This window comes from Xenopus laevis, chromosome 3S (assembly GCF_017654675.1).
Source record: "Xenopus laevis strain J_2021 chromosome 3S, Xenopus_laevis_v10.1, whole genome shotgun sequence".
Taxonomy (NCBI): Eukaryota; Metazoa; Chordata; class Amphibia; order Anura; family Pipidae; genus Xenopus; species Xenopus laevis.
The window spans coordinates 87,791,817-87,814,135 of NC_054376.1; the positions used below are offsets into that span (position 1 = coordinate 87,791,817).

General features: G+C 38.8%; 1 protein-coding gene across 1 annotated transcript in view; it reads right to left on the reverse strand.

Moving 5' to 3' along the window:
• Window positions 1-523: 523 nt before the first annotated feature.
• tph2.S (tryptophan hydroxylase 2 S homeolog) overlaps window positions 524-22,319 on the reverse strand; it is a 99,105-nt gene continuing 77,309 nt past the window's right edge. The window contains exons 9-11 of the mRNA XM_041588601.1: window positions 21,489-21,584; window positions 2,713-2,846; window positions 524-2,618 (exon numbers count right to left, since the gene is read on the reverse strand). Of these exons, the coding sequence (XP_041444535.1) occupies window positions 2,444-2,618; window positions 2,713-2,846; window positions 21,489-21,584 (405 nt within the window). The 3' untranslated portion in view covers window positions 524-2,443. The remainder of the gene's footprint in view (window positions 2,619-2,712; window positions 2,847-21,488; window positions 21,585-22,319) is intronic.

A 22,319-nucleotide genomic window follows, 5' to 3' on the forward strand; every position in this document is an offset into this window, starting at 1 on the left:
TGAATGTGGCCCACAAGTACCATACAAGTAATACAGACACTCACCAAGAGATGGATAAATTCCGGGTGCTTTCCATTCAATTTATAAAGGCTTACAATTTGGAGGCACTGACGGAGAAAGGATGAACTAGTTTGTTGACAGTTTACAACATCCCCCACATTAACACGTTTTGGTTCCTCTTGAACCAACGGTGAGTGCCTCCAAATTGTATGACTTATGATATGTATGATATATATTTAAAAGCTGTGTATATAAAAAAAAATACAGAATGGAATGATTTGTAGTACAAATTGGGAGCATTATTTTATATCTAAAATATAGACTGCCAAGTGGGGACACAGTGGCTGAAATTTATTTGTGACTTATCAATATTATAAAAATCCCCTCCTTGGAAGTAAAACGAGTCCTTATTCTTTTCATCAAGCATAATAATTTAGTCCACCAAGGTTCTGAGTTTAATTTTTTTAATATTAAATATTTATAACGCTGAGGGATTTACAGAAAATAATGAAATTACAGGAGGTAGCAAAACACACTGACTTTAATTAATACAGAAAAATATTTATGAGGCTATATTGTACACAATACACCTTTTTGGAAATACATTTTCTTTGGCTTTAGAGAAAGTAAATTAAGGAACGAGAAATGCAGCTGTTACAATACCCTCAAAGACGCAACCCTGGAGTGCCTCGAAGTTATAATTTATTTATTAATGCAACTTGGACTTTCTGTACCATTTAATCAAGTATTTTTACCAGTCACGTCTTGAACGGCAACCAGCTTCTTAATGTGTTGCCGTCCCCGTGGGTGAGATCTACTTTAACAAAGGCTTAGAACATTTTGCACTAGCAAGATAATAAATAAATAAAAAACATACTGCCTGGCTTTTTAAACCACTACTGTAACCCAATTGTGTTTGCTTTTTGTGGAGTTTTATGTTTTTGTTTTGTTCAACTTTTAAAACATTTGTTTTGCTTCCCTCGCCAGTAGTATGAAAGCGAAATGTCGCTGCTGATTTGCTTGTCGATAGAATTATAGTTAAACATTCTTATGTAAATAGCTTTTCGAGTTGGTTTCTCTCCTAGGCTGATGAAGAAAGATGGATTTGCATACAAGTGCAGCAGCTAGAGTTACTAACAACATAAATTCTATTTTGTTTAAAAAATATTCTCCAGAAGGTAACAAACATAAGTAAGACTTCACTGTTAACTGAGAAAAATGTTTAGAAGAACTGCTTGTGAGTATCCTATTTGTTTTTATTTTATTAGATACTAGCATGGATGAGACACTAACACTGATTGATTAATACTGCTTTGGCCACAGCAGATATAGTTCTGATATAAGTTCTGATATAAGTTCTGATATAAGTTCTGATATAAGTTCTGATATAAGTTCTGATATAAGTTCTGATATAAGTTCTGATATAAGTTCTGATATAAATTCTGATATAAGTTCTGATATAAGTTCTGATATAATTTGTCATGGATCTTATAAGAATACTAATACTAAAATATGGCTTCTTCAAAGGACAGCTGCAACATCATCACATATACATACATGCATTTTCAAGCTGGAATGTAATGTTATACTGTATGTACTTATATTTTTCTTGAGTTTTCTTTTGCAATTAATGGCAATTTGTCTTTAATCACATGCAGCTTCAGACGTCTCCAGCCTCTCCAAAAAAAATGTATGAAAGAAGTACCGAAACTGAAGGTCTGTCCTTGTAAGGGCCAGGCATAAAAGCTGTTAAATGAAGTATTAGTGGTGGTTTCTGATTTCTGCATTTTGCCGCCAGCAAATAAATTTGCGAAACTGCTGTGAAAATCAGCTGGCGAAAAAATCTGCCACGTCAAAAAAATTTGGGCGCATGTCAGAAATGTTGTGCGTATAAAAAATTACGTGGGTCAAAATGATTCGAACGCCCATTGACATTAATGCATTTGGACAACATAGGCGCGTATAGAAATTGTTATGCAAAATTGACATGCATCAAAACAATTTCAACTACCATTTTGCAAATTTTTAGCAGTAAATTCGTGAATTTTTCACTAGTGGTGGCATTTTTGCCTTCTCTAATATTCCTTGAACTGTTGCTTTGTGACATTTAAGACAACATTTTATATGACTGTAAACAAATTATATGATATATCCTAATTCGATGAAAGCTGGGGCGTGGGCTTGAATGTAACATCTAAAAACCTCTTCTCTATAATGTTAGAATCATCCTGCATAAAAAGGCTTGAATGTGATAGATGTGTTACGTGTTGGAAAATTCTGGATGCAAAAATCAATTCAATTCCTTCATCTCTCAATTAATCAACACATGCAGAAATGTTATGCTTATCGAAGCCTTACAATGTATTTGTGAATTTGTCCTTCCTGAATATTTGCATTAGCATTCCTTTTACACAAAAGTGTAGTGGGAGGTTTTGGTTTTCATTTATATTCCCAAATATTTATTCATTTTGGATAAAGCATCACACACTGTGTTTAGATCACTCCTTAAATCTTGAACGACATTTTCAATACTCCGGGTGTTGTTTAGGATTTCAATGCTTTGAGTATAAGGATTGAAGTAGACTGAAAAAGGTCTGTTGATTGATTTGGCAAATTCCCTAGAGGAGAAAAGCACACCTGTAAAATCATACTTAAAGACATGAAAATGGATTGTTTGAAAGGGTTTTAAAAAAAAAAAAGTTCTAAATGTACCTCATTTTTTCCTTGGCTTCATCAAAGCTTTCTGACACAAAGTAGGAATCCTGAAAGTCGGTGATAATACATTCTTGTAAGCAGGTTGTCGTTGGATCAAACGGTTTCACAATAGCTTTGTCAGACAAGGCATGCTGAAAAAGAGAATCAAGTTTTCTTGTGAAAATACACAAAGAAGAAAATTATTATGCCGTTCTAAATTTACTTCTTTATTTTGCATTTTTAGTCTGAACCCTGAAATCTCATTTCTAATTTATTTCTGCTCTATATATCCCATATAGTCTATGAAAGGAGACACTATTCAGGTAAAGAAACAAATCCCCATGTGATTTTATTATTTGTAGTGCATTTTTCCAGTTATTAGTTAAACAATATACAAAAAAAATATGGCAAAGTGCTTTCTCTTCAGCAGTGTATGTTATAATATACTACAGTTCATGGGTTCCCCTACTGTATGTTTGTGTTTTTGTCCATTACATCATGGTAGGACAATGGACAAGGACTTTCATGGCCATTTAATGCTATTCTAAAATGGCAAAGCGAATATACCCACCATTCCTAGGTAACTCTCCTGCTTTAAACCTGGGGGGATTGCTAATGTAAAGACTGCTCTTGCAATTATAAAGAGCCATTTTGTTCTTTAAAATGGGAAAGTTTGGCTTTTATATTTACATTTGATATGTGTCAGTGAATGCAGTAAGTTTTCCTTTGATCAGGTTTTTGCAGCCCATGGGACAACACCCCCTGAGATGAGGTATTTATGGGGTATATTTATCAAAAAGAGTTTTTATCAATGGGTGAAAGTAAAAGTTCATATTTTGATATATTTGATATATATTTGATATACCTTTCAAAATCCCATAGAAATGAATGGATATTGGTGGAATTTTACTCTAGCAGACTATGGTGATCTCTAACTTCACTTTTTGATAATTGTACCCCATGAATACCTCATCTCAGGGGGGTTATCCCATGGGCTGCAAAAACCTGATCAAAGGAAAACTTACCGCTTTCACTGGCACAGATCAAATGTAACTTCACTCTTTGTTAAATATACCCCCTTGTCTGTGATTGGTTCTAGGTAGAAAATGTTTTCTTGTAATTCATTGAAATTAGTGCAGGCTATTGAGGATTATATATAAATGAACTGCATTTGCTTGGAATTGGTTGAAAAACCATTGTTTATTACAATTAATCAAATCTTTAAAATAAATGTACAGGAAAAGCCAGAATACATGCGCGTGAATCAAATTCACATTCACTTTCCATGTGTTCCTAATACCATAAGAATGGGTTTCTGAGTAATTAGGAAGCATTAATCACTACCATTTCTATTTAACCTTGCCTTTTAAAGAAGATATACCCTTCAATAATAACTTCCCAACTGTCTGAATTATGCATATACCGTATGCCTTAACTAGACCATTAATAACATATTTCTTATCAAATGTCATTAGCTCAAGCTCCCTGTTCTCTTGCCAGGTTTCTGTAATAGTAAATATTCAGTTGAGGCTGCTACCTCTATAATTTCCTGATAGCTGTAATACCATATTCATTGATTATTTGCCTTAAAAACATCCTTGAGCTGACCTGAATCAATCCAAGCTCTATTAAGGGAATGAATACAGATTTATTAAAACCTAATTGCAGCCATTTCCTTCACCTTTAAAAATAAGCCACATTCATAAACAATCCCACCTCCAGAATATTAATTCTGCCGTTACTCAAATTTTCCACACCAAAGAAAATTTCTGTTTAAAAGTTGACTTGACCAACAGTTATAGTGAAGAGGTTTCTTTTTCACAGTGGCTGTGGCAGTTTTTTTGCATAGTTTCTGGGAATTTGGTTTCTATGATGGAAAAATCATACTATAAAGTATTGAATAAGGCATCATTTCAAAAAATGTTCTGTCCAAATAATTAGGAGGGCAGTTAGTGTTGCCTCTACAAACAAGTATAGGATCCCTTTTCAGTTTGTGGGTCTGATATCACATAGAGGAGACATCTAAACACCACAAAATAAATTATTTCAGGTTAGAACAGATACTTCACTGACAGACACATAAGCCTAAAAGCTGTATACCAGGACCACCATCAGATATCTTGAGGCCCCACACAAGTAATTTAACTGGGCCCCCCATGAACACTAGTGTGTAATGCCTACATTTTGGCCACACCCTTTGTATATGCAACACAAAAGATCTACTAGCAGCAGCATTAGGTTTTCTAGGATAAAAGGTTGAACTTGATGGATGGATGGATGGATGGATACCACAGCTACCATGTTACAAACCCACAAATCCCAGAGGGGTTTGCCGATAAGCAGCTGCAATATATGTTTATGGAAAATGTCTTATTCTTAATGTTTAGGGGCCAAAAATCGTGCTGTAGGGCCAATAGCTACTCCAATGCTGAAAATTTAATGTAGATGATAGCTCATAAAATTCAGTAAATAGATTGGATATAAACTGTTTAGATGTATTAATGGGTGTGCTCTAATACAGAACTCATACTGACCTGAAACTAACATATAGATTGGATATAAACTGTTTAGATGTATTAATGGGTGTGCTCTAATACAGAACTCATACTGACCTGATACTAACACAGTGTCATGTGACATAATCTTTGTCTGATAATGCAGAAGTGTTATTAAAGTTATGTCTTCTTGAAGCAAGAGAAGCAAGGTGTCTGTATGTAGTTTCTCCTCTGTCTAAAGAAAGATGCAGGCTCATGTGAGACTGAGCTATCTGACCCATCTCTTAAGCAGAATGGCAACAGGTTATGAGCCCAGGAGAGAGGGTGGAAACCAATGGAGCAGGCTGATATTTGATGGCGAAAAAAAGAACTATGAACTATGGGAGACAAAGTTTCTAGGCCACATGCGCCTGATGAATCTTAACAAAACCATCCTGCATGAACCCACACAGGACACAGACTTGGATGAGGACAGAAGTAAGAAAGAGGAGGCTTATGCTGAGTTACATTTTTGGATGATAAAAGTCTCTGATTATGAGAGAAGCAGCTGATGATGGAAGGAAAGTGCTTCAAATCCTGAGTAACCACTACGCTGGCAAAGGTAAGCCATGAATTATTAGCTTATACAAAGAGTTAACATTTCTTCAGAAAGCTGCAAATGAAAGCATCACAGACTATATAATACATGCAGAAACAGCAATTACAGCACTGAGAAATGCTGGACAGACACTTAAGTGATGAACTGTTGATTGCAATGATTCTTAAGGGCCTACCTGAATCATTTAAACCCTTTGTTATCCATATCACACAAGGTGATGGAGAAGTGACTTTTCCTGAGCTTAAAACACAGTTAAGAAGTTTTGAGGACACTGAGAAATACCATGTCAAATTCAAGAAATAAAATTGACTTTATTATCTGAACACTTTTGATGAGACTGGTGACAGTTGTCATTGTTGTTGTGATATTCAAACCTGGTATGAAATCCTTGGTCACTGTAACTATGATGATATTTTAAAACTATAAGTAGCTGGAATGAAGATTAAGGGTTAGGTTGATAAGTCTAACATAAATTGTAAAATCTGTACTCAGGGAAAATTTGTTCAGAAACAAAGAGTCAGATACCCATGCCAAACAATCACTTGAACTAGTACACACTGATTTAGCAGGCCCCATAGAGCCAATAGCAAAAGATGGTTTTTGATATGCCATAGCATTTACTGATGATGACTCTGGTGCAGTATCTGTGTACTTTCTGAAAAATAATTATTAGCCATATAAAAGTTCATTGCTGATACTCCCCCCTATGGCACTATTAAATGTATACATTCTGATAAATTCACAGAATTTATGGCAATGAACATTCAGTCACTGCTCAGTAAGAAGAGCTTAAGACATGAGACCTCAACACCTTACTCACCCCATCAAAATGGGACTGTGGAGAAAAATTGGAGAACACTATTTGAGATGGCAAGGTGTATGTTACTTGAAAGTAAATTGCCAAAAGAGTTATGGACATATGCAGTAATGACTGCTGCTATGATTTTTAACAAATGTTTTAACAATCGTTTAAGGCAAACTCCATACTGCATGCTAACTGGGAGAAAGCCTAATCTATCAAAGATGAAAACTTTTGGGTCAGAATACTTTGGATACCAGTATGACAGAAATAAACTAGACTCAAAGTGTAAAAAGGGAATTTTTGCAGGATATGACAAAAATTGTCGCTTATACCTGGTATAATACCCAAGCACTGGAAAGGTATTTAAACAGAGGTTAGTAAGGTTCATTACAAAGAGTGTGACTGAGAGACAAACATTAACTGATGTGTTAGATGCTGATGATAACATTTATAGGGAAAGGTATGTACACACTATATCAAACCCAAATCCAGGGGAGGTCCCAATATCTGAAGTTAAGAATGCAGAGGGCAATGATAATGGGCAAATACAGGACAGCCACTGTACAAAATACCCAAAAGGTATCAATTTTGAACAAATTGGTGAAGTGATAAAAATGAATCTAAACCAAAAATACTTGAAAAACGTGGTATTTTAGATTGTAAACTGAGCAAGAACTGGAGTTTAATGACAACAGTGATCCTACAGATACTAAAAGGTATCGGGAGTTAGTAGGCTGTTTAATTTACGTGATGACATGAACAAGACCAGATTTGAGCTGTGTGAAGTAAACTGTCTGAACAAATTTCAGAGCCAAATGGACAACATTGCTAAACATGTGATGAGATATTTGAAAGGTACTATTGATTTTGAGTTAAGCTACAGAAAATGTAAGGAGAACTTAAATTTGAGGCATATAGTGATGCTAGTTGGGCCTCAGACCTAAATGACAGAAGAAGCACAACAGGATATTGTTTTAGTCTATCCATGGTGCACTGATTTTTTGTTGGAGTCAAAGAAACAACCTGCAGTTGCACTGTCTTTCTTTGAGGCTGAATATATAGAACTGACTGTTGCCACACAGGAGAGTTTATACCTTGTGCAGTTACTCAAAGAAATGGACAGTGACTGTCAATATGAGACAGTAAACTTTTTTGAAGATAATCAAGGTACAATAGCTCTCGCAAATAACCGGGTTTGCCGTCAAATGTGCAAATGTTGATATCAGATACCATTTTCTTAAATCTGTACTAAGCGAGGGAAAGATAACTCGATTATTGTTCCACAAACAAAATGGTAGCAGATGTTATGAATAAGCCAGTAACAAAGTTTAAACTGGGACAATTTGTACATTACATATTTGGAGTACAAACCAGTGCACTTTAATGCTAAATTTCTTTCTGTAATATGAGAGCAAGTGGGGATGTTAAGATGTATTAATGTGTGTGCTCTCATACAGATCCCATGCTGATCTGATACTGATACAGTGTCATGTGACATAATCTTTGTCTGCTATTGCAGAAGTGTTAATAAAGTTATGTCTTCTTGAAGCAAGAGAATCATGGTGTCTGTGTACAGTTTCTCCTCTGTCTAAAAGAAAGCTGCAGTAAGATTGAGCTACTGGTTATCCCATCTGCAGAATGGCAACATAAACAGTTGGTGTCGGTCAGACTGAAACATCCGAGGCTGACCGAGTTTGTGGCTTCAAGGGCCCTTCTCTTGTAGGTTATCCAATTTACATACATTTTCACTACACAGTTGGGCTAACATTTCACCGGTTGGAGACAACAGCCCCCCCACCACCACGATGAAGGCCCTACTACATACACAAAGTTAAATAATGCACTACTAATGAACAGCACCTAATTCATAAGGCCTTGGAGACTTTACAGAAGCACGGATGTAATCTATGCTTTTTTATCTCTTGCTAAGAAAAAAAATACAAACCCTGTTGTTTGTGTATTGAAACTATTAACATGCCTTGGGTGTCTGGAAACTATAGACCTAATCATACAGCTTTAGAAAGAAATTTCACAAGAGAACATCAATCAGTTCTAATATATGCACTGTCTCCAATGCAAGCTTTGTCAGATGATCACCTGTGCAGCTGTTGTCATCCTTCTTGACTTCATTGGCTTTTTATGGAATATGATTAGCTGCTGTCAATGTTCAGAACATAAAAACAGCACTCCACTCTGAATTAAATAAAGGAAAAATAGACTTTCTGCATCTACATCAGGAATCTGGATTTTGCTTTTTACACAGCAAATATAAAGAGTGATATGACTGAACCTGCCAGAAATGTTCTTTCTTTAACAATTCCCTTTTCTTTATATTTTTAGTGTATGAACGGATAACTTTGGAAGCACTGCCAGAAAGTAATCTTTAAATTCTTTACAAATTTGTCGTGAAGACAGATTGCTAAAATGTCCAGTTGTTGCCACCAGCACTAAAAACATAGCTGAAGAACATGAATCTTAATAAAGTACTTTAACGGTGACTAACACTGTCACTAAAAAGTGATATGTGCTGAACTGTTCACCGGATAATAAGCTCTATTACCTTGTAAAACTGGGATTATTCTTTAAGAACTTTAAAACTCTAATATTTCTTCCCATTTGGAAAATACTAGCTACTCCATCATGATGAACTATAACATACTGAATGTTTTAATTCCCATTACTCCTCTGCCTGCTTTAATATTTCCTTTCACATTTAAAGTGGAAGTCTGCAGTAGGGAAACAAGTTAGGATGAGAAAACACACTAATAAGCCATCTATTTCTCAAAACCAATAAGAAAACAAATAAGCAACATCTATTTCTAGAAAATAATTATCAGGCATTCCCTACACATTGCAAGTACCTATCAATGACACTTCCAAGTGTATGTGTATCTATGAAAACAATATTGTGCTGAAATGTTAATATGACTACAATATAACCAGGGACATTAATTAAATGTAATGCACTTCCATTAACTGAAGATGTATAATTTAATTTTTATTATGAGATTGTCAATGCTGCTTTGTTTTCTCTTAGAAGGCCAAGAGGCTCTCAATAGTAGGCCATCCAAAGTAACATGATTGGAAATGTGAGTGTATCTGATAAGCATACCAAAAATGAAACTTCATAGTATAAAATAATCAATATAAATAATGGTTCTGAATGTTTGAAGAAGCTTATTTGACGCACCCAGAATTAGAAGTCAACAAACCATAAAGAATAACCAATTCTTTTCATCAACCTTATCTGCTAGTTATTTCCCATCCCCTTTAGATGGTAAGCTCTTGCAAGCAGACCCTTCTAATGCTAATGTTTTGTTCAGTAATTCTTGTAAGATCCATAAGGTCCCTGTTTGGTATGTTATTGTCAAGCAGGGCAGACTTAGCTGATGATATATAAATAAATGATGTTGATTTTACAGCTTACAAACCTCTTGATTTGTTTATAGAGAGAAATATACAGATTTATTATCTTACATTGAAACAAGTTGTTGAGCAATCTCAAGGTTATATCACTCATTCAACCCCAAACAGAAAAAAAATCACTTGGTTTACAGAGAAAAATACATTTAAAAAGCTCATATCTATTTAAATGATAATGAGCTTTAGAACAACTGAGGAGTCTGTGGGATGCACCCCGCTATCACTTACTATGTTCCTCTGACCCTTCCGTTTTCTTCAGGTTACTCTTTTCTCTACTTTATATATACTCTTTTTTTTCCCATTGCTTAATATAATTTTGAGCTGATGACATTGACATATGCTAAACTTTGTGTAATCGCCATGATATACTTGTAATGGAGTCTGAGTCAGGATTCCAAAATGGTGACCAAGATGGCATCCAAGATGGTGGCTCCCTGGTTCCTCGCGGACGCAGCCGGATGACGCCCACCTCTTCCCGCACTCTGATTGGTCGCCGGCGACGGAATGGGCGTCGGCGTCAATAATCGGCGCTGACGTCGGTCGCACACGTCGCGCGTCGGTCGCTGACGTCAGCGCGTCCGCGCACACGTTATGACGCTGATGCGTCCAAATTGGCGCCAAACCTGGGCCTATAAGAAGGAACTCTGGGAAGTCATCAGTGCCCAATTATAGGTTTTAGCTTGCTATTCCTGGGTGTGTTTCTTGTGATATTCTTGTCTATTTTGTGTACCGACCTCTTGCCTGATTCATCGACTTCGAACCTCTTCTGCCTGGACTGATATTATTGCCTGTTTGACCATTCTCTCGTCTCATCCCTAACTTGGACTTTTGCTACCTCCTCCCTTGGTCCTCACTACCTCTGAGGCCTTTGGCCTTACATTATAATTGGGCCATGGACCATTCGGAGGAGAATCCAGCGCCGCCTGATGTCGGTGGAGCGCTTCGTGGTCTGGCTTCCCGGATGCAGTCCTATGAGGTACAGCAGTCTCATTTTGGTCAGGCTCTAGAAACAATACTTGCCAAGTTGTCGGCTCTAACCCCCGCTGATCCTGTTCCGGCACCTGTACCTGTGACCCCACTTCACGTCTCCGAGCCCCGCATTCCGGCTCCTCCACTCTACAGTGGTGACCCTGCAGCTTGCCGTGGGTTTATCAACCAGTGCGAGGTCCACTTTGCACTCTCACCCAATCAATTCGTTTCTGAACGTGCCAAGGTGGGCTTCATTTTCTCCCGTCTGCAAGGAAAGGCATTGGAGTGGGCTTCACCTCTATGGGAGAAGGAGGATCCCATTATCGATAATGCCAGAGCTTTCGTTCGTGAACTACGAGTGGTCTTTGATGCTCCGGGTCGTGCCACTGCTTCCTCCGCACGCCTGTTCCATCTTCAACAGGGAACTCGCTCGGTCTCGGAGTACGCCATTGAATTCCGCACCCTGGTTGCAGAGACGTCGTGGAATAATGACGGGTATCACGCTGCCTTTTACAATGGTCTGGCGATACGCATAAAGACTGATCTGGTGTCCAGGGAAATTCCATCCCGTTGGGAAGATCTAGTCGCCCTGGCCATAAAGGTAGATACTCGGCAGAGGGAGTTTCAAGCTGAACTCGACAGAGAGCACTCCCCAACCAAGAGATTCCACAGGTTCCAACCTACTCTGGCTCCTCGTTTCCAAAGACCCTTCCTTCCCAATCCGGCTTCCACCTTGTCTTCTCCAAATCCTGCGGCTCCTGCTTCTTCTTCCCTGCCTTCGGAAGAACCGATGCAGATTGGACGGGCTCGTCTGACCGAACAGGAAAAGCTTCGGAGAAGGGCTGCTGGACTTTGCCTCTATTGTGGTGGAAAATCCCACTTCGCCTACGAGTGCCCAGTGAAGCCGGGAAACGCCAACACCTAGGTAAGACTGGGGAGACTTACCTGGGTGGAATTGGTCATTCTCCCCATTCTTCTGCTCAACGCTTCCTCCTTCCTGTGCAGATTCGTTTTGGAACCCAGACGATTTCTTCTGAAGCTTTCCTTGATTCCGGTGCAGCTGGGAATTTCATGGATAAAGTCTTCGCTGAAAACCACTCCATTCCCCTGCGATCTCTGGCTGTTCCTCTTCGTGCTTTGGCGATCGATGATCGTCCATTATCCTCTGCTACAATTTCCCACTCCACCGATGAACTTTCCGTTATTGTGGGATCCATGCACCTTGAAAGACTGTCCTTTCTTTTGATCGATTGTCCTTCTACTCCCATTGTACTTGGTTTGCCCTGGTTGAATATTCATAACCCAGTAATTGACTGGGCTTCGTCTCCCGATGGAGTTCCTTCTGCCAACAACATTGTTTACCCACCAAATCCATCATTAAAGTTTCATCTGTGTCTTCTAATTCTTCTTTGCCCTTGGTTTATCAAGCCTTCTCTGATGTCTTCAATAAAAAGTCTGCCGAAGTCCTGCCTCCCCATCGTCCCTATGATTGCCCCATCGAACTTCTCCCTGGAACCATGCCCCCCAGGGGTCGCACCTATCCGCTTTCTCCTTCTGAAACCTGTGCCATGAAGGAATACATTCAAGAGAATCTACAAAGGGGCTTTATTCGTCCTTCCTCTTCCCCGGCTGGAGCCGGCTTCTTCTTTGTAGAGAAAAAGATGGAGGTTTGCGGCCCTGCATTGATTATAGAGGGTTAAATAAAATCACAATTAAAAACCATTATCCCCTTCCTCTCATCTCCGAACTGTTCGACCAACTCAAAGGGGCTTGTCTTTTTACCAAGTTGGATCTTCGTGGGGTTTATAATTTAATCCGGGTCAGAGAGGGAGATGAATGGAAGACCGCATTCAACACCCGTGACGGGCATTATGAATATCTTGTAATGCCATTTGGTCTCTGTAACGCCCCCGCGGTCTTCCAAGAATTTGTAAATGACATTTTCAGGGATTTACTGGGCCAATATGTAGTGGTGTACTTGGACGATATCCTTATTTTTTCCAGGAACCTTGCTGAGCATCGTCTTCAAGTCCAAGAGGTCCTTTCCCGTCTGCGGAGAAATAACCTATTTGCCAAGTTGGAGAAGTGTTCCTTTGAAGTATCGTCCATCTCTTTCCTTGGTTACATAATTTCTCAACAGGGTTTCAGAATGGATCCTGCCAAGATCTCTGCTATCCAGGACTGGCCTCTCCCCACCAGTACCAAAGCTATCCAAAGATTTATTGGCTTTGCTAATTATTACAGACAATTTATCAAGGGGTTTTCTTCCAAAATTGCTCCCATTCTCTCGCTTATCCGAAAAGGGGGTAAGCCTCAGCATTGGCCACCCTCAGCTTTGGAAGCATTCAAGGATCTTAAAACTTCTTTTTCTTCTGCCCCCATTCTCAGACACCCTGAACCATTCCAGCCATTCTTCATTGAAGTTGATGCCTCAGATGTCGGTGCAGGAGCAATTTTGTCCCAAAGAGCGTCCACTGATGGAAAACTACATCCTTGCGCTTTCTTATTTAAGAAATTTTCCTCTTCTGAACAAAATTATGATGTTGGAAATCGTGAATTGCTGGCCGTAAAACTTGCCTTAGAAGAATGGAGACATTTGTTGGAAGGCTCTTCTGTCCCTGTGACCATCTATACTGACCATAAAAATCTTGAATATATCCAGTCACTCAAACGCCTCAACCCTCGTCAGGCCAGGTGGGCACTATTCTTCTCTCGTTTTAATTTCATTCTAACTTTTCGGCCTGGTGCTAGAAACAAGAAGGCAGACGCTCTTTCCAGAAGTTTTCTTCCTGAAGATCTCTCTTCCGTTGAACCAGAATCCATTGTACCTCCCACAAAGATCATCGCTGCTCTATTTCCATCCTTGGCCTCCCAGTTATTGTCAGTTCAATCTTCTGCTCCTGTAGGAACCCCTCCTGGTGTTGCCTTCGTCCCTCCTGAACTCCGTCATTCCCTTCTGGTTCAGTCCCACAGCTCCAAGCAGGCCGGGCATCCTGGGATAAGAAAAACCACTGAACTTCTGTCTCGCCTTGTATGGTGGCCTTCCCTAAGAAAGGATGTCAAAGACTTTGTTTCTTCTTGCTCTGTATGTGCCATATCCAAGTCTGGACGTTCCCCTCCCAAGGGGTTACTCTTACCACTACCCATTCCTTCTCGTCCATGGACTCACCTATCTATGGACTTCATCGTGGATCTCCCTAACTCCTCTGGTTACACTGTTATTTGGGTAGTAATTGACAGATTCAGTAAAGTCGCACATTTCACTCCTCTTCGAAAACTCCCCTCGGCTCCTGAACTTTCTTCATTATTTATTAAACACATTTTCCGCCTCCATGGTTTCCCTGCCGAAATTGTCTCTGACCGTGGTTCACAGTTTGTTTCCAAGTTTTGGAGGTCCCTGTGTAAAGCCCTGGGTGTTTCTCTTCAATTTTCTTCTTCATACCACCCACAATCTAATGGAGCAGCAGAGAGGGTTAACCAGGCCCTTGAACAGTTTCTTCGATGCCATGTATCTTTGTGCCAAGACGACTGGGCGGATCTGCTTCCATGGGCTGAATTCGCACATAACAATGCCTTACACGTGTCTTCTGAAAAATCCCCTTTCTTCTGTATGTATGGTCTTAACCCTTTGGCTTTTCCTCAGGACTTATTACTCACCAATGTCCCTGCCGCCAATGACCAAGCTGCCCACATGTCGGCCATCTGGCACGCCACGGTTGTCAATCTGGAGAAAAGTTCCTTGGTCCAGAAAAGATTCGCGGATCAAAGAAGAATTCCTTCCCCTCTGTATGCACCTGGTGACAAGGTTTGGCTATCCACCCGGAACATTCGTCTCAAAATCCCCTCTCCGAAACTTGGTCCCAAGTTTATTGGTCCTTTCTCCATCTCTGAGATCATCAATCCGGTGGCTGTCCGTTTACAACTTCCCTCAGAAATGCGGATTCCAAACGCCTTCCATGTCTCCTTGCTCAAACCTGCAGGTACTTCTTCTTCTTCTTCTTCCTCCTCAGCTCCTGTCTTGGTGGACGGTCATCAAGAATTCGAGGTAAAAAGAATCCTGGACTCCCGAATTTCGAGGGGCACCCTACAATACCTCATTGAATGGAAGGGGTTCGGCCCTGAGGAGTGCTCTTGGGTAAGAAGTGTAGATGTCCATGCTCCTCTCCTGGTCCAAAAATTTCATCGGCAGTTTCCTTCTAACCCAGGTGGTCCTGAGGCCCCCCCTAGGGAGGGGGGTACTGTAATGGAGTCTGAGTCAGGATTCCAAAATGGTGACCAAGATGGCATCCAAGATGGTGGCTCCCTGGTTCCTCACGGACGCAGCCGGATGACGCCCACCTCTTCCCGCACTCTGATTGGTCGCCGGCGACGGAATGGGCTTCGGCGTCAATAATCGGCGCCGGCGTCAGTCGCACACGCCGCGCGTCGGTCGCTGACGTCAGCGCGTCCGCGCACACGTTATGACGCTGATGCGTCCAAATTGGCGCCAAACCTGGGCCTATAAGAAGGAACTCTGGGAAGTCATCAGTGCCCAATTATAGGTTTTAGCTTGCTATTCCTGGGTGTGTTTCTTGTGATATTCTTGTCTATTTTGTGTACCGACCTCTTGCCTGATTCATCGACTTCGAACCTCTTCTGCCTGGACTGATATTATTGCCTGTTTGACCATTCTCTCGTCTCATCCCTATTTGTACCGCGAACTTGGACTTTTGCTACCTCCTCCCTTGGTCCTCACTACCTCTGAGGCCTTTGGCCTTACAATACTGTTATTCATTTCACCTTGGATGCCACCTTTGTGGAAGCAGCCTAGGAACTGAATGCACTCTATGAATTGTAAGTGGCGTGGTGAAGAAAATTAGCATCTGATTCCAAAACCTTATACTATCCTGTCTGTTAATTTGATTCTGTATCATAAAGGTATCCCGGTTAAATCTTTATCACACCATTTTATAAAAATAATTTATTAAAAATTACTCCCCAAGATAGACCAGACGTATTTCACAGGATGTTTGGAATGGGCCAAAATATTCCATCTTTAGTGGCACCCTCCTAGAGTTCAGAAAATCTCCATTTACAAGATAATTTACAAAGTTACCAAACCCCTAGGAAGGGCTTCGTAAAGGAGGACAAACAAAAAAACTAAAAAAGCAGGGCAGAAATATTGTACATTATTTCTTGGGCTTCTATACCAGTCCATGGCAACCATGGCCTATTAGAAATAAAGATCTGTGTCACCAAATATGCTCCAGTAGCTCCCAATCTTTTTTTCTGCTGATTCACTGCACATGCTCTGTGCTGTTATAAGTTACCTGAGCTTAGGGACCAATGTACAATATATTAAAGGGATACTGTCATGGGAAAAAAAAAATCCAAAATGAATCAGTTAATAGTGCTGTTCCAGCAGAATTCTGCACTGAAATCCATTTCTCAAAAGAGCAAACAGATTTTTTTATATTCAATTTTGAAATCGGACATGGGGCTAGACATATTGTCAATTTCCCAGCTGCCCCATGTCATGTGAAATGCCAGTAAGATTCAGAACAATTATTCAGCTTTATTACGCCTAATTTGGTGTTTATTTAGTCTGCATTCCAACTTCTCTTATCTTCCTAACAAAATCCAAAATGGGAAACTCTTGTGACAAATGTGAAGGTCTGAATCATTAATACTATAGCGATGCTGAGCATTTAGGCTGGATCAATAAGTTCAATATATAAAATATGACACTTCTAGCCATATTTATTTTTAAGGTTTACTTGTTTTACAGGATGATCCTTTGTCTTCCTTACTACCAAACACAACTCTTGGCTTTCCAATACCATGTTCTAGCAAAAGCTGAAAATATATTCCATTTGATCTTGGTTAATAAAATTAAAAACTAACTTGTATAATTCAGAATAAATATGATAAATACTTTAATGACTGGGAACCATAACTAAAATGTGCATCCGATTGATATTAAGACATTTTGACCAAGGGGGTGTTTCAGAACTGGTCTGATGAGTATACTCAAGCTCTACATTTTTAAATTAATGTTACATTAGATGCAATATTCTGCCTTTGAGGTTAACCACCCACTGTTTTAAACCTGTTTTTTCCATAGTATTTATATAGTTCTTATAGAGTTAATGAACAAGAAACCATGTCTAGTAACTGCTACATGGTTTATTGGATAAACACAACAAAATGTGTCTCCAATACAAAAAACTGTACATTTCTAATTTATAACTAGTGTGGCAATGAATTGTCACTGGTATAAAATTCTGCACTAAATGTTTATACTTCTCCTCTGATTTGACCACTCTGAAATACACAGTAAACACGTTTTCAACATTCTGTATGGCATCTAGCTCAAATGAAAAGTTATTTCCACAATTGCTATACTGATGTTCATCCCAAGAATTATGTTAGGAATCCAACTGGCAGATAAATATTTTGCGCTCATGGCAAATGTTAAAAATAAAGGTTGGCATATAGAATTCATAAAAATGAGTACGTACTACATTGGAATATGCACAAAATCTTTATATTTTTACCCATACTTACAAAGCAAAGAGAACACACTTTAAAATTGCTTTCCATTAGAGCAGGGTTTCCAAACCTTTTTTAAACCATGAGCCACATTCAAATGTAAAATAGTTGGGGAGCAACACAAGCATGCAAAAAGTTCCTTGGGGTGCCAAATAAGTGCTGTGATTGGCTATTGGCAGGCCATATGTGGATTGGCAGCCTACAGGAGGCTCTGTTTGGCAGTACTCAAGGTTTTTATGCCATAAAGCTTGCCTCCAAGCCTGGAATTAAAAAATAATGACTTGCTTTGAGGCCACTGGGAGCAACATCCAAGGGATAAAAGAGCAACATGTTGCTCGCAAGCCACTGGTTGGGGACCACTGCATTAGAGGGTCAACACTTATGTTCAATGTAATAAGAGTTGCCCCATCTTCTGGAAGCAAATACTGTCCTAACTTATTTCCCTGTTAATACTGTATCATTAGCATTATGGTTCCATTTTTAATGGCCAGGTGGAAACAAAAATGTAATTAAAAAGTAAAGAAAGGCTGTTACGCCTATTTTGTTTTGCTTGAAATACATATTTTTTTTGTATTGTGTCCATTTATACTATCCCACAAGCTCAGCTGGAAAGTAAAGAAGTCATTCCGTTTATTCTTATTTTAGGGCCTAAAATGACTGCTGCAATTATTTTTCAAAAGGGATCAGTTTGTACAGTAAATTCTTATTTTTCCCATTTTGCCGAGGCTGTAAGAATTTGTGATTCTGAATCAAAGACATGACACTCCAGTGAAAATATACTTTCAACCGCTATTGCAGTAATGCTTATCCCAGAGATTAGCCTTCAGTTCAAGGTGGTTGGTCTCAGATCAGTGAGGGTTGTAGAGAGTTATTAAAGAGATTAATTTTACAAAGAAGAGCCAAATAATGAGATTTAAACTAAGTGGGCCTTTTATCCACTTTTGTAAATAATAGAGAAAGAGCAAATTCACAACTCTGTATTGTTTCTAAAACAACAAGATCATCTTTTTAATTATAAAAATTCAATCTTTTTCAAATAATTTGTTAAATACATAGCAATTAAATGTAGCCTGTGTGCAAAATAAACCCTTTGAATCTTAACCCTGATCACCACAGTTAGTAGCTTGAATACCTTTATCACAAATGTTTTAATTTTTTACTAGTGATGGGCGAATTTGGGGGCGTTTCGTTTCGCCAAAAAATGCGCAAAACGTTGAAAAATTTGCGAAACTGCAAATTTTCGTGGGAATTCGCCGCGAATTTGTGCCTGGCGAATAAATTCGCCCATCACTATTTTTTACTTGATGTTTACTTGTGTCTGCCATATTTACACCAAAGACTTTTACCAGGGGACATTTTTATAAAATCAATTTTTATGATTTTCCCTGCAAGCCTTAAGACATCATTGCCCTGTATGCAGACAAAATTGCTGGAGTTATTTTTGTAGCATCCCCTTGCAATTATCCTATGCCCAAAGTTTAAAGGAACAATAACATCAAAAAATGTAATTGTTTTAAAATAATTCAATTATAATGCAGTGTAGCCCTGCACTGTTAAATCGGCTGTGTTTGTTTCAGAAACACTAGTATTGTTTATATAAATAAGCTGCTGTTTTCATGTGGACAGCTATTTAAAGGAGAAAAGGCTCAAGTTACACAGCAGAAAGCAGATTAGCTCTAGAACATAAAATTACCTGTTATTCGCTATTTAACCTGTGCCATATAGCCTTTTTTCAATTTCAGCAATTGCTATTCAGCAGTTTGTTTATATTAACTATAGTAGAGTTTCTGAAGCAAACAGATCAGTTTTACCAGTGCATGATATTTGCATTACTTTAAAACACTTTAATTTTTTGGTGTTACTGTTCCTTTAAAGGAGCTCTGAAGCTTAACTAAAGAATATGCTAGAAATGTTGTACATTATGTTTTGGGTTTCTGTACCAGCCTAAGGAAAACCACAGCCCTTTAGCAGGGAAGGTCTGTGTCTCTAAAGATGCCCCAGTAGCTCCCCACCTTCTTTTCTGCTGATTCACTGCACATGCTCTGTGCTGCTGTCACTTTCTGAGCTTAGGGACCCACTCACAATATACAGTACACATAGAATAGAAATGTCACAGTATAAGGCTGATTAGTAATTAATACAGATAATTACTACATGGCAGCACAGAAACCAGTGCAATTAGCATCAGAATTTAATAATCAGCCCTGTAGCATCAGCTTATATTGCAGGCCAACCTAATTTTCTGAATGATAATATTGTGACAACCCCTAAGCTTTACTACTCAATAGCCGCTAAGAGACCACTGAGCATGTGAGTGTCACAGACAGTTTCCAAGATGGTGACCCCCTGTGATAAGTTTGAAGTCCATTGCTGCTATTAAGAAGCTGAAACTTTAGTCTAGTGTAATAAGTTCAATATATAAAACATTTCATTTTTAGCCACATTAATTTTAAGGGTTTAGTTCTCATTTAATGGTTTCTTAGAAGTTCCCCAGTCACTGCTGTTTATTGATATTTCATGGTGGACAGTTATCAAATTGTGGGATTGTGTGAAATACTGTGCATCTGAATGCATAAGAGAGAGAGAGAAAGAGAGAGAGAGAGAGAGAGAGAGAGAGAGAGAGAGAGAGAGAGAGAGAGAGAGAGAGAGAGAGAGAGAGAGAGAGAGAGAGAGAGAGAGAGAGAGAGAGAGAGAGAGAGAGAGAGAGAGAGAGAGAGAGAGAGAGAGAGAGAGAGAGAGAGTGTGTGTGTGTGTGTGTAAAAGTGATTGTGTGCATGCATATTAGATTATATTTGAACTTGCAGTATAATTTGTTATTCTTTCTTTAGTACATTGGCAGACAATATTTTTGGGTGAATTATCTAACAAAATGACTCTTGACTTTTTCACAGACATAGGGGGAAATTTACTAACCATGCGAAAATTCGCCAGCGATGGCTTCATACCCATTACTACACCTCAACAGGCGAAAATTTGGTCAGACAACACTAATTTACTAAGGCAAAGTTGTGTCTAGGGCGCCAAAATGTTGGCAAATTTTCGCTAGCGTTACTTCAGCAATCAAAGCAAAGATGCGCTAACTTTCAATTATGCCTAGCGAAACTTCGTTAGAGGTCTTCGCTCAGGCTAATTTGCATATGGCGGGAACGTATATGGACGTAAATGTTGCGGTAAATACATTACATTACACAAGTCCAGGGAACCTTAATAAAAGAAAATAGAGTTGTTATAATGCCCTACACATGAGCCCAGTGTATAGTTTATGTTTCATATGTTAGAAAATGTATGGGGAAATCCTGTTACCCAAATAAAAATGTGAAGACTTTTGCAGGCTATCCCTCTGAAAAAAGGAAAAGACGCCAGCTTTTTTTGGGACTTTGAAACTTTTTCCACTAAAAATATGAGGTAAGTAACAGAAGAATGAGGAAGATCTATGCATTTCAATGTACTTCACCTGGTCTGAGTTGGCAAAGGCAAGTCTGGAGAAAGAGGTAACGTTCAGTAAAATCCACATCTTAGTGAATTTGCGTAGTAACGTCCAAGCGCCAGAGTGAAAATTCACCTGGAGATAGAGTGTGAATAAGCGCTAGCATATGTCTCTTTCGCTAGCGAATTTACGCCTGCAACCGTTAGTAAATCGGTGAAGGGTATGAAGGAGGTAACGCTGGCGAATTGTCGCCATAGTTAGTCACTTCACCCTTTAGTAAATCTGCCCCATAGTCAGGAGTCAACTGTGTCTCATGTAATACAAAATAAATGTGTCTAAGGCCAGTTAACACAAAGCCTACTTTCAAAATTTACCTTTTATATATTTGCCATATAGGGCTTGACAAAATAAATGGTTTTGGTTCTTATTTGTATCTAGAAATAATGTGATTAAAATTTTTATAAATTGAAAATTTTACTACCTGGCATAACGGTGACATTCACATGACATAAGTGTAGGTGTGGGTTGGTTTAAGAAGATGTTGCCTACCTTTAATTCCCCAATAGAAGACAGCAGTCCTGCTCCATACACACGTAGTTGTCCCTCCTGTTTGCAGAGGCCAAATTCAATTGTAAAGAAATAACACTAAAAAAATAAAAAATAAGTCCAATGATTATTTAGAAAATGAATATAGAATGGTAAAATTGCAGAAATAAATATTCTCAAAGACAACCTTCACCTTTAACTTATATTACAGAGCAACCTATTCCAAATAAAGGTTTTCAATTCCACCAGTTTTCAGCATAAACATGAAAAGGCTGTGTGCTATTAGGGTTACTAAGCCACTGATCAGGGTGTCCATATCACAGTATTCAGATGTTAGAGGAGTTCTGTGCCTTTATTAGTGATGGGCGAATTCCCACGATTTGCACCATTTCGCTAATTTTTCAGGCGTTTCGCAGGAGATTCGCAAATTTTTAGGCAAAACGAAACGCCCCAAATTCACCCATTGCTGGCCTTTAGAAATGTTCCTTTGTGGTCATCACAGAACTGGCTTCATCTATCATTACCTTTCATAGTAAGGATTCTATTTTGCACCTTTAAGGGTGTGTGAGAGTTCTTAAAAGTGATGTTTACCTAAAATGAACGTCTAAAGTAACAAAAGTATTCTTAAAGGAACAATAACACCAAAAAAATGAAAGTCTTTTAAAGTAATGAAAATATAATGTACTGTTGCCCTGCACTGGCACAACTAGTGTGTTTGCATCAGAAACTCTACTATGATTTATAAAAACAAGCTGCTGTACAGCCATGGGGGCAGCCATTTAAAGCTGAAAAAGGAGAAAAGGCACAGCAGATAAAATATAAGCGCTTTAGTAT